The following is a 12,718-nucleotide window of genomic DNA, read 5'->3' on the forward strand; positions in this document are numbered from 1 at the left end:
TCTTGTGTATTGCGCGTGATATCATTGGTATCGGTGGAAATGCATACGTGAGTTGTGCCTCCCATTTGATGAGGAAGGCGCCCTCTAATGACTGTAGTCCCAGTCCCGCTCTCAAGTAGAACATCATGCATTTGCAATTCGTTAGGGATGTGAACAGATCAATGGTGGGAGTGCCCCACTGTTTGAAGATTGAACCCAGGACCTCTCCATTCATCTCCCATTCATGCTCCTGAGAGAAGTACCTGCTGAGCATGTCTGCTGTCACATTCTGACAGCCTGGCAGGTAACATGCTGAGACACTGAGATGTTTACATTGTGTTGTATGCATCAATTCGGAAGTCTCATGGCTTCTGTGCATAGAGAATGTGAGTGAGCTCCTCCTTGCCTGTTGATGTAGAACATACAGGCGATACTGTCGGTCATAATTTGAATGGATTTGTTCCGTAGATGAGGTAGGAAATGTCTGCAGGCACTGTGGACTGCTTGTAACTCTAGCAAACTGATGTGCAGTTCAGTTTTTCCCAGAGACCATTTGCCCTGTATCGTGTGTTGACACATGTGAGCACTCTAGCCTACCAGTGAGGCATCTGTGGTGATCGCTGTTGTCAGGGGTTCCTGTTGTAAAGGGATACCCATACAGACATTTTGTGGTCTTGTCCACCATAGTAATGAATTCAGGACATTTGGTGGAACTGTGAGCCGTTTGTGTAGGCTGTGTTTGCTTCGTATGTATACCATACTTAGCCAATCTTGTAGGCATCACATATGTAGTCTTGCATGTCTTACCACAAACATCATGGCCACCATGTGTCCTAGTAATTGTAGGACAGTGCGAGCCCGAACTTGAGGACTGACTTGTACCTCTGAGATGAGGTTTGTGAGGTCTGTGAATCTGGTAAGGGGTAATGAATGATGCCTTGACTCCTATGGCGTCAAAGTGTGCCCCGATAAAGTCTAGTTGTTGGACTGGGTCTATGGTTGATTTCCGTTTATTTGTAGCTCCCAGAATAGTGTGATAGTGGACTGGACTGCATCCATTGTGTCTTGTAGAGTTGGGCCTTTGGTAAGGCAATCACCCAGGTCAGGGGAAATTATTATTCCCTGTTTCTGTAGTTGTGTCGCTACCACCGCTAGAGTTTTGGAGAAAACTCTTGGTGCTGTGGATAGTCCGAATGGTAGTACTCTATACTGGCAGTGTTCTCGTCCTATCGTGAATCGGAGACATTTCCTGTGAGCAGGATGAATGGTGATATAGAAACAAACATCGTGGAGGTCGAGGGCTGAAAACAGTCACCCTGTTGCAGCACTGGGAGTATCATACCCAGTGTGACCATCTTGAACTTTTGCGATCTGACAAACTTGTTGAGCTTCTGGAGATCTGTGATGGGTCTCCATCCCCCGCTCTTCTTCTGGGTCAGGGAGTAATTGGAGTCCCTTCCCTCTGAATTGTAGTGGTGCTTGTTCCATGGCAACTAGTTGTAGAAGATGATCAACTTCTTATTCTAGTCAGTACTTGTGAGAAGTGTTCCTGAAGAGGGACAGGGAAGAGGGTAGGGTAGGTGGGCAGGAGGTTAAGGGGATAGTGTATCCCGACTTGATAACTTCTAACACCCATTGGTATGATGTTATGGTGGCCCAGATGTGGTAAAAGGGCCAGAGTCGATGGCCAAAATTGGGGATGGGTCAGGTGTGAGTGCTGTTTCGTGAGGGAGGTCGTTCAAACCCTTGACCAACTTTTCAAAATTGCAGTTTTGGAGGTGCTGACTGAGAAGTTGGCACCTGAGATTGAGGTGTTTGCCGGTGTTGTGATAATTGACGCTGGCATTGGTTATCGTATGGTCGCTGTTGTTGTTGCCTGTTTGAGGACTCTCTAGGTCTCTGATATGGTTGGTATCTCCCTCTCTTTGCAGAGGGGGTGTAAATCCCCAAAGTGTGCAGTGTGGCCAGTGTCTCCTTCATTGAATGAAGCACCTCATCGGTCTTCTAAGAGAAGAGTTGTTCCCGGTCGAAAGGTAAGTCCTCTAATTTTGTCTGGAGTTCTTTTGGTATCCCCGAGACCTGAAGCCACAAAGCTTGAAACATTGCTACGGCAGTGGCCATCATTCTGGCTGCAGTGTCTGTTCTGTACAATGCTGCCTGATGGGCTGTTGTGGATATGAGATGGCCCTCGATGACAATGGCCTAGAATTGTGTCTGTTTTTTATCTGGGAGCTCAGATGTGAACTGGGCAAGTTTCCCATAGTTGTCATAGTCATATTTTGCCAGTAGTGCTTAATAATTGGGCACTCAAAACTGAAAGGTGCTGGAAGAATATACTTTGCATCCGAACAAGTCGAGTCTTTTGTGTTTTTTGTCATGGGGTGTAACCTTGAATTGTGGCTGTATGTTAGGGTGATTTACTGCCTCGACAACTTGGGAGTTGGGAAGTGGGTGCACAAATAGAAAGTCTCCCCCGTGGATGGTATCGTAATATTTTCTATCTGTGCTTTTGCAGGTGGGTGGAATAGAAGCAGGTGTCTGCCAGACTATCTCCGCAGGATCCAAGATGGTCTCATTGATGGAAAAGGCAATCTTAGAGGTAGATGCAGGTTGCAGTATTTGTACCAGCTTGTGGTGGTTTGTCTTTACCTCCTCCAGCGGGATGTCTTGGCTTTGCATGACTCTCTTGAACAGCTCTTGAAGCTGTTTAAAGTCACCCGCCAAGGTTGGTGGTGGGGGCATAATCACCTCATCTGGAGAGGAAGATGAATTGTGTACAGGAGATGTGTCATGGTCTGTGCCCATCTCTGAATCCTCTTCGCCCCTTCCTGTGTCTCCAGGGATTGTGCTGTGGGAGATGCTGGGTTAGAGCGCAGCTTACGTCTATGCGCTACAGATGATCTAGAATGTTGAACCCTATATGAGCTCTCATTGCATTGGGAAAGCCATAGGAGGGTACATCCATGGGGGTCCACACCATGGTCTGTTCATCTGGTGTCTTGGACCCATGTGGTTCCACACTGGTTGGTAGGCCTTAGGTGAGGAGTGACATGGAGATAGGAGGTATTGTCCCTGCATCTCCTTCTCATCATCATTGGAGAACTGTGCCATGTCTTCTGGGCTGTGATCTCCTCTGGAGCCTGTGGGGGAACCCTTGGCACTGAGTATTGGTGAATGTGGTGCCGATGAGATTTCTAAGTCTCTCTGGTGCAGCAGAGACTGTGTCAGTCCTGATTTCTGAGTAGTCGATGCCATGGGTGCTTTCCCTTTCGTTGATGGAATCAGTGCCGACTGGTGGTGTTGTTTGGCCGGTGCCGATTTAGTGGTGTCTACCAGTGCTGACTGAGTTGTCGGTGCTGGGGATGGAGGCATGGTGGCTGAGACACTCAGTGCCGAGTCCTGTACTGGTGAGCTCGGTGCCATGGAGGAGGCATGTTTTTCTTGGTGCCTCGGCTCCGTTTGTTTTGTTCTGACCTCGGCAGTGCTGGAGGTCCTCGAATGTCATAGGTGCTCACCCTAGAGTAAGATGGCATTGCGGGTAGAGACATGGCAGGAGAATACCACTGTTTTCACGAACCTCTCTGTGGAGACGTTTGAGCCCTCTTTTTTGTTTTTTCAGAGGGGAGGTCTCCTTTTCCATCTTGAGGAGTGCCCGGAGAGGCTGTTTGCTTGTCCACCTCAGGCTGGAGGGACTTCTCCATCAAGATCATTTTAAGCTGGAAATCCCTGTCATGTCGGGCTCTGGCTTTGAGGTTGCAGCAGTGGGGACATTTCTGGGGAATATGCCCCTCACCCAGGGAGTGTACACATAAAGAGTGTCTGTCTAAAACAGGCATGGCCTTGTGGCAGGAGCTGCATCATTTGAAGCCTGGAGACCCCAGCATTTTAACTAGTAACCGTCCCTTAAGGGGGGGTTGTCTAACGAACTAACAAGAAATTTTTTTTTCGAACACTGACACTAACTCTAACTATCTCTATAACAACTTATCTAAATATTTATCTAAAAGCTCTTTCTTAACTGTTTTAGGGAAAAGCGCTAACACTGCCCCTTCACTCTGTCTTCAGCCAAGGACAGTTGAGAAGGAACTGGAGGGCTCATGTCGTGCGCATGCTACACACGGCACCAACAGCACCACCTACTTTGCATGCGCAAACACAGCTACCATAAATCTCCGATTGACGGCACTGGGATGCACCGCCACCTAAAGTGTAGCACTCACAGCGAAACTACTTGAAGAACTAGGAGTTGTGGTAGATCTAGGGTGACCAGATGTCTCGATTTTATAGGGACCTTCACGATTTTTGGGTCTTTTTCTTAGATAGACTCCTATTACCCCTCACCCCTTGTCCCAATTTTTCACATTTGCTGTCTGGTCACCCTAGGTAGATCACAACCTCAACAGAAGTCAGCCATGTGATGCTGTTGCAAAAAAAAAAACAAATACAATTTTAAGTTGCATTAAAAGCGGCTGTCATAAATATAAAGGGAAGGGTAAACCCCTTTAAAATCCCTCCTGGCCAGAGGAAAAATCCTCTCACCTGTAAAGGGTTAAGAAGCTAAACGTAACCTCGCTGGCACCTGACCAAAATGACCAATGAGGAGACAAGATACTTTCAAAAGCTGGGAGGAGGGAGAGAAACAAAGGGTCTGTGTCTGTCGGTACGCTGCTTTTGCCGGGGATAGAACAGGAATGGAGTCTTAGAACTTTTAGTAAGTAATCTAGCTAGGTATGCGTTAGATTATGATTTCTTTAAATGGCTGAGAAAAGAACTGTGCTGAATAGAATGACTATTTCAGTCTGTGTGTCTTTTTTTGTAACTTAAGGTTTTGCCTAGAGGGATTCTCTATGTTTTGAATCTAATTACCCTGTAAGGTATCTACCATCCTGATTTTACAGGGGTGATACCTTTACTTCTATTTACTTCTATTTCTATTAAAAGTCTTCTTGTAAGAAAACTGAATGCTTTTTCATTGTTCTCAGATCCAAGGGTTTGGGTCTGTGGTCACCTATGCAAATTGGTGAGGATTTTTACCAAACCTTTCCCAGGAAGTGGGGTGCAAGGGTTGGGAGGATTTTGGGGGGAAAGACATGTCCAAGCTACGTTTCCCAGTAAACCCAGTTAGAGTTTGGTGGTGGCAGTGGATATTCCAAGGACAAAGGATAAAATTAATTTGTACCTTGGGGAAGTTTTAACCTAAGCTGGTAAAAGTAAGCTTAGGAGGTTTTCGTGCAGGTCCCCACATCTGTACCCTAGAGTTCAGAGTGGGGGAGGAATCTTGACAGCGGCATAGCAAGGGAGGTGATAGTACTGCTCTAACTCGGTGCTGGTTCAGCCTCAGCTGGTGCACTGTGTCCAATTTTGGTCACAAATGTATAGAAAGGCTGTAGAGAAACTGGAAAGGATTCAGAGGCAAGCGACAAAGATGATTAAAGAAATGGAATGCAAGCCATTTGAGCAAAGGCTGAATGAACTGGGTATGCTTAGTTTGGAAAAGAGGAGATTAAGGGGGGATATGATAGCTGTCTTCAGATACTTGAAAGGCTGCCATAAAAAAGATGAAGAAATGTTGTTCTCTTGCCACAGAGGCAGAACAAGAGGCAATGGGTTCAAACTACAGCATAGTAGATTTAGATTAAATCTCAGGAAAAACTTCTTATCTGTAAGCACAGCAGGATAATGGAACAGACTGCCTCAGGAGGTTGTAGAAGCTTTTTCACTGGAGGTTTTTAAAAGGAGACTGGATAACCATCTGTCTTGGATGGTTTAGACACAACAAATCCTGCATCTTGGCAGGGAGCTAGACTAGATGACCTTTGTGGTCCCTTCTAACCCTATGATTCTATTATTAGTCATTTAGTAAAAAAAACTGCATGTAAATAAAAAAACATATGCACTTGGATCATAACTTACTACTGTATTCAAATTATTTCCTATAAACTGCAAGTCCACCTCCTTCAGGTGTTATATAATCTTGATGGCTGTCATTTTTGGCAAAATGTCATGGCTTTACATCATTCATCCTATTCACAGAGCCAACATAAAACATGTAGCTATCATGCAAATCAGGCCATAGCCTCATGCCAGCACCCAAGCCAACTAGCCTGGCTGAGTGCTGGGCTGAAGACTACCTTATTTGTCCCTGCAACATGCTAGAGATCCGTGCTGAGATGGATCCTCTGTCCTTTGCCCTCTCCCAGCCTTCCCATCATGCAGACAGTCAAACCCAACCGTTTCTCAAGAAGCAGACCTGTATAAGTTTTACTGCAAAGGCACAGATTTGCCTCATCATTGATACACAAATACAGTTAGGAATTTTATGTACACACCAACCTTAACACAAGAGCACATAAGTGAGGAAATGCAAAGTTAGGGCACCTAAAATTACACACCCTCACCCTTCCAAGAAGAGTTACACACCTCACTACTAGAACAACCATCATACAACATAAACAATAAACTACAATTTCTGTTCTGCCACAGTAGGGATAGTAGACCTGGGGACAAGAGCCAGTGTTGTATTCCTTTCCCGAGCCATTCAAAAGGGCTTCTGCATAACACACCAGACAGTGGGAGAAGCCAACATAGGACATTTTCTCTGCCAGCTAACAGTTGCACAAAAGGTTTCAGTTATGACAAGTAACACTAATTTTTTTCTTTAACAACAAAATAATTATGCAACTCTAGAGAGACTGCCCAAACACTAATTATGTATCAGTTTCTGAGTTCCTACTGTACTTAGTTTTTAAGCTACAGAAGCCCAGAAAATGAGACTTAAAATGTCCACTTTTTAATGCCAATTTTAAGAGATTAGAACTCAAACAAATATACAGATTTGTTTGAAAATTCGCTGAAAATGCAGACTTTACTCAAACACTATGTGCTAAAAATTTTAAGCAGATAAACTTTTTCATACAAAAAACAGAGGTTAAACTCTTACTGTAATTGTAAAATACAGCCCAGTCTTACATATGAAGTTGGCACCACTCATCTGTGAAACATAAGAACCTCATTATCTAGCACTTCAGTGTACAGTAAGATTTGGATTTACTTCTTTATTAGTGAGTCTTTTAAAGGGATTTTGCCTTTTACTACTGTATAGATATAAACTGAAGCTTAGTTAACTCTCATAAGTGATTTATGACTTCATTAGACTTTTATTTTGAAGGGTTAAAAATGTATCTGCAGAGAGTCATGTCCAAAGATATGTTCAAAATGTTTGTTCTTTGAACATGGTATGTTTAGGTTGTCATTTCCAAATATCTCACTCACACCCACAATTAATTACAGATTCTTATACTATTTGTTTAGTATATCACAAAGTTTTACTAACGAAAAAGCACTAATTCACAGCATGGTTTAGTGGATAGGGAACATGGCTGAAAGTGGGAATTTTGGTGTGGTTTTACCTCAAGAGACTTCTGTATTTTTTCAAGATGTGCATTGCTTATCTGCAGCATCTCAAGGACTCCTGCAGTTGTGGTTGCCCTAAGAGCATTTGGGTCATCGTCTGTACGCTCCATTATCTCTTTCCATTTGTTATTGACCTGAGAGAAAATACTTGCTTCTGCTGGAAGCTGCCTATTTAAATCACAGATCGTATTAGAGATCAATTTATAGAATGCAGCATTCAAATATACCTAATTCTGAATGTTGTCCATTTATTTTCCCTACATCCTTTATACTGCTTCTACAAACCCACATTTTGGAATCGCATGTTGAGGTACACAGAGTCAGGTTAGCATGCCTCATCACAGGTTAGTCGGTCAATCTAACTATTTAGGCACTTATGTCTCTCTTACCATAGTACAGTAACTCCTCACTTAAAGTCGTCCCAGTTAACATTGTTACATTGATGATCAATTAGAGAACATGCGCGTTTAAAGTTGTGCAATGCTCGTTTAAAGTTGTTTGGCAACCACCTGCTTTGTCCACTGCTTGCAGAAAGAGCAGCCCGTTGGAGCTAGCTGTGGGGAGGGGAGGGGGCTTTGAACCAGGGTGGACCAGCAGCACCCCATCACTTCACCACTCCCCTAAGTTCCCTGTGGGGAAGCCACCCAGCACTCTATCAATTGTTGGGCAGTTCAGCTGTCCCTCCCCCCTGCCATGTGCTGCTCCTGCCCTCTGCCTTGAAGCTGCTCCAGGGAGCCCCCTGCTCGTTGTGTGGGGGGAAAAGGGGGAAGAAGGGTGCTAATGTCAGGGTGTCCCCCTTCCCCCTTCCCCCTGCTCCTGCCCCCCACTTATTTACCTCATCTGCATCGAGGGGGGGACACTACAGGGCTCAGGGCAGAGGGAGCTTGCTGGCAGCAGCTGCTGTCTCAACTTGCTGATCTACTTAAAAGGGCAGTGTACTCAAAGTGGGGTCAGCGTACTTAAAGGGGCAATGTGCGTCTCTCTCCCACACACAGGGTGTATGTCTCTGTCTCTCTCTGACATGCTGCCATCCCCTCCCTCCATTCGTGCTGCCTTGTACAGTGTGAGGCTACATTAACAACGTGTTAACCCTTGAGGGCTCAGCAGAGTGCTAGTTCAACATTTAGCAGTAAGACATTCCCAGGGAAATATCCCACCCTCTTCCACCCTCTGACTCCTACACCTCAACCAAGCTTCACAATCATCATTACTGCGTATAGTATTAAATTGTTTGTTTAAAATGTATACTGTGTGCATGTGTGTGTGTATGTATGTGTGTGTGTGTATTATATATATATATATATATATATATGTAAATAAAAGTCTTGTCTGGCAAAAAAATTTCCCTGGAACCTAACCCCTCCATTTACATTAATTCTTATGGGGAAATTGGATTCACCTAACATCGTTTCATTTAAAGTAGCATTTTTCAGGAACATAACTACAACGTTAAGTGAGGAGTTACTTATCTGAGTGCCTCAATGTGCACTAATCACTGCCAAAACCTCTATAATAAGATACACATCAAACATATCCCCTGAATTTCTGACCAAGATAAGATACTATGGAGAGAAGGATGAATGTGGATCTGGGGCGAAAAAAATATTCAGAAAACTCTAGTAAACAGGAAGTAACCTAGTTTTTCCTCTTCATGTGATTGCTTCACTCATCCCCATACTTGGAAGCAAGCGAAGAATTAAAAAAAATCATACAAAAACAAGATAAAGGCTACTGTAATTAAAAATAGACTGCAGTATTGTTTTACTGAAATGGTCATGTAATCTAGCCTCTTAAGCCTCGTCTATAAAATGCAGTTTTAAAATCTGAGTTAAACTGGTGCAAAACCATGTGTGAACACTCTTATTTCAATTTAAACCTGGTTTATGTCAATTTAGTTTACCTTGATATCCAGTTAAGCTAATTAAAAGAACGAATACACAGGGTTTGCACTAGCTTAATTGAATCAGTTCAAAAAATCAAAAAAAATTTAAATACAATTCTGAATACAGAAAAGGGCAAAATGTTTTAACTTTTCTTTTCAAGCTATTTATACCTTGGTTGATTTTATAAAATAGAGCTCCCTGACATTCAGTGTCACAGTACTATTGTACCTCTCTAGCATTGTGCCCCATCCTAGGACATCAAACTTCATCATATTACAGTTTAGCTATCCACTCATCTGTGTCTTTTGTCTCAAGCATCACCATGGTATCCTCTCTTAAAAATTGGTCACTATTTCTTAAATGCTTGAACATACTTGAGGTTCAATTCTCTGATCTGCTAAGATCACTTTGCCCTGAGACAACGTGATACGCATTCATATATACCTTTGTATTTCTGGAGCATGAAAGATTGGTTCCAGGTAAATCAAATTCCTTTGGCAAATCAACCATTCCTCCAGGGTGCGATAGAAAAGATTTAACTTACGATCCCATGCATCTACAAGGTTCTACCATATAAAATAGAATATAAAGTAAAAACTAAATTTGGTGGAAATTCTTACTTCTTCAAGATATATGTTACCTAAGGACTCCCAAACAAAATTTTGATAGAGTTTTAAGCAAACTATAGCATAGTACTAAATACAAAATGTCCACACTTTTATATAATGTGACAAAAAAAACCTGCTTCATTAGGAGCTAATTACTTGTATATGAAAAAGACATACTAAGATATGCCATAAATTTGTTTTATATTATGTTTCAATAATACATTAGAGTACGAAGAAAATAGCTATCACTCAGCTGGAAATCTTTTCATTTCAGGGCACTGGCATGAATTAAAAATTAACTTTACTTGTTGTGGTATAAATTATGGAGCTGAATCCTGCTTTCCTTGCTCATAAATGAGCCTCACTGTTAGTTACTGTTCACTGAAGCCAATAGATCAGTAAGAAAATTTCTGTGAACCTATTTCTTCAAACTTTTTTACAAAAATACACGTTCATATTTGCTTTAAACAAAGGGAAAGTAAAATTTTGCAAGTTGATACTAAGAAGAACTACTTACTATATCTGGTTTCCTTTTAAGATACTGATACAGCTGCAATACCCAGCTGCGTATCTTTTTAATAATAATCAATCAGTTCTAGGAGATATAAATTAAAGCCATTTACAGTTGCAATCTGGGCTGAGACTCAAAACTATAAATCATACCCAGCTATATAAAACAATTGGACTCCTTAAAAATGACTAGAAATTGTGATTTTTGATATGTAAGATCAAGATTCATATAATTAAAAGGAGCCAAAATAATCTGTATTATTGAGGACCTATTTGAAGGCAGAAAAAGTGAAAATACAGGTTACAAAACATCATAATGTCAACTGAATTTGCATATACTCATCTTAATTTGTTTCATACACATGATTAATTACTTTACAAAGTAAAGGCATGATTTGATAAGCACTCTGCACACAATACAGATTTTAGCTCTATAATTCATGCACACTGCAAAATACTATGGGACAAAATCCTTACTCAAACTCTCATGGACTTGAAGACAGGACTGAGTTAAAAACTTCAGGATGCTATTCTTATGTAGTCTGCTATACTGTGTCCATACAGCACTATTTTAGCATTTGAGACTCCTTTGGTAGTTACTCTTCTTTCCTTTCTTCCCCTCTTTATGGAAGTCATAGGGGGCTTTTTCTTTGTCCTTTTTCCTTCTTTCACTATACCTGGGCATCCTCATCCACTCTTACAGCTTCAGCGTCTTTATCCTAATGAACAAGTCTCCTTTTCCACACCTATGTCCCTTTTCTCTCTAGTCCCACACCTCAACTGATTTCTCCACCATATCTTCCTGAAGATCTTGGTAACAACATAAAGTTACCAAGGCTAAAATCTATCCTATGTCATAATTTTTTCTCCATCCATTTATTTGGTTGTGTAATCAACACCACCATCCTCCCAATCACCCAGGCTCAAACCCTGAGGTCATTTTAACTCCTTTCTCCTCCCCATGCATTCAGGCCATGTCTAAATCTTTTTGTTTCTTTCTTCACAGCACACAAATCAATCCCTTTCTCTCTGCCTGACACCTACAACACTCATTCATGTCCTCATCATTGTGCGTATCGATTATTATAACCACCTTCTTAAGCCTCTGCAACATCCACATTGACTCCCTTCAGTCCATCCAAAACATATATTAGTGGCAATCTTCCTCCAGCATCAAACTAGTTGCACACAAAGTTAGATGCATCCAAATATAGTGCCTTCCTTTTCAAATCATTGTGATTACACAAATTCACATATAAGGCATGGAAGTCAGGACAGAAAGCTAAGAAGGAATTGGATGCTTTAGAAGCTAAATGCTCTGCTCCCACTCTTTCTCCTGCTGATCTATGCTGTGGAAAGATCTAACTTCTCTTCTACCCTTGACAGGGTTGAAAAGTGACCACATATTCAGTAGTGCTACCAAAAAGCAGCTATTTAATAACAAAAATAAATCTAACCAGGACTAATTGCTGCTGAATAGAAAAACTGCCAAAAATTAATCAAATAAATCACATATAGTATACAGTAACTGCAGTGCAAATGCTGCTAATGGTCTTGTGGAGACAGAAGTTCTGAGGAGTTCTACGAAGACCCTCCTGACTAGCAGCTCTGCAACTGTTTACAGCAACATGCGTACAGGAATGCACACCTTTAGTAAAGGTTTGCTGCCAGGCTTTGAAAGTAAAAAAAGTAAACAACAAGGATACTATTTATTTCAGTTGTACACCACTTGCACAGGTTTTCCACAGACTTTATTCTCCAAACATACACAAATGTCACAAGTAATCTTTACCTTAATTGGCCCAACATAGCAAGAACCCTTAATTGTTGAAATTGTTACTTGAGATTCTTCTAACTGAGCCATTATATCTTCAGCAGATGAAATAATCATGACAGTTGAAGTTTCAGAGCGGTGAGGAGATAAATGGAAATTAGTTTTATTCCAAAGGTTAATTATCTTATTCAGCATTACTTCAAGGGTAGCTTCATTGGTTGCTGTTACTGATACATCAATTATTTCTTTCTTGTACTGAAACAACTAAAGAGGAAAACTGTATTACGCGGGGTTGAACAATAGATAAACAAGTGATAATACAGATATTTTACTAAATAACTGGCGTATAAATTCCTGCAAAATATACAATATCCCTATTAAAGTTGCAGAAGTGGAGCGGCAGTAGCAGTAGCAGTAGTAGTAGTAGACGGGACTATATATTTAAAAGCTAACTGTAAAACTTTAATCCTAAATACAGCTGTAATAAACTAATTATAATCACATTTTACAACAAAAATGTTAAAATCAGTTCCTGAGTCAGGTATAAATAA

At 41.5% G+C, this 12,718-nt stretch overlaps 1 protein-coding gene across 1 annotated transcript in view; it reads right to left on the reverse strand.

The window, feature by feature from the left end:
* DNAH14 (dynein axonemal heavy chain 14) overlaps positions 1–12,718 on the reverse strand; it is a 467,695-nt gene that overhangs the window by 337,189 nt on the left and 117,788 nt on the right. The window contains 3 exon segments of the mRNA XM_074947623.1: positions 7,389–7,560; positions 9,720–9,841; positions 12,186–12,431. Of these exon segments, the coding sequence (XP_074803724.1) occupies positions 7,389–7,560; positions 9,720–9,841; positions 12,186–12,431 (540 nt within the window).

The sequence above is a fragment of the Natator depressus genome, chromosome 3 (assembly GCF_965152275.1).
Source record: "Natator depressus isolate rNatDep1 chromosome 3, rNatDep2.hap1, whole genome shotgun sequence".
NCBI classification, from domain to species: Eukaryota; Metazoa; Chordata; order Testudines; family Cheloniidae; genus Natator; species Natator depressus.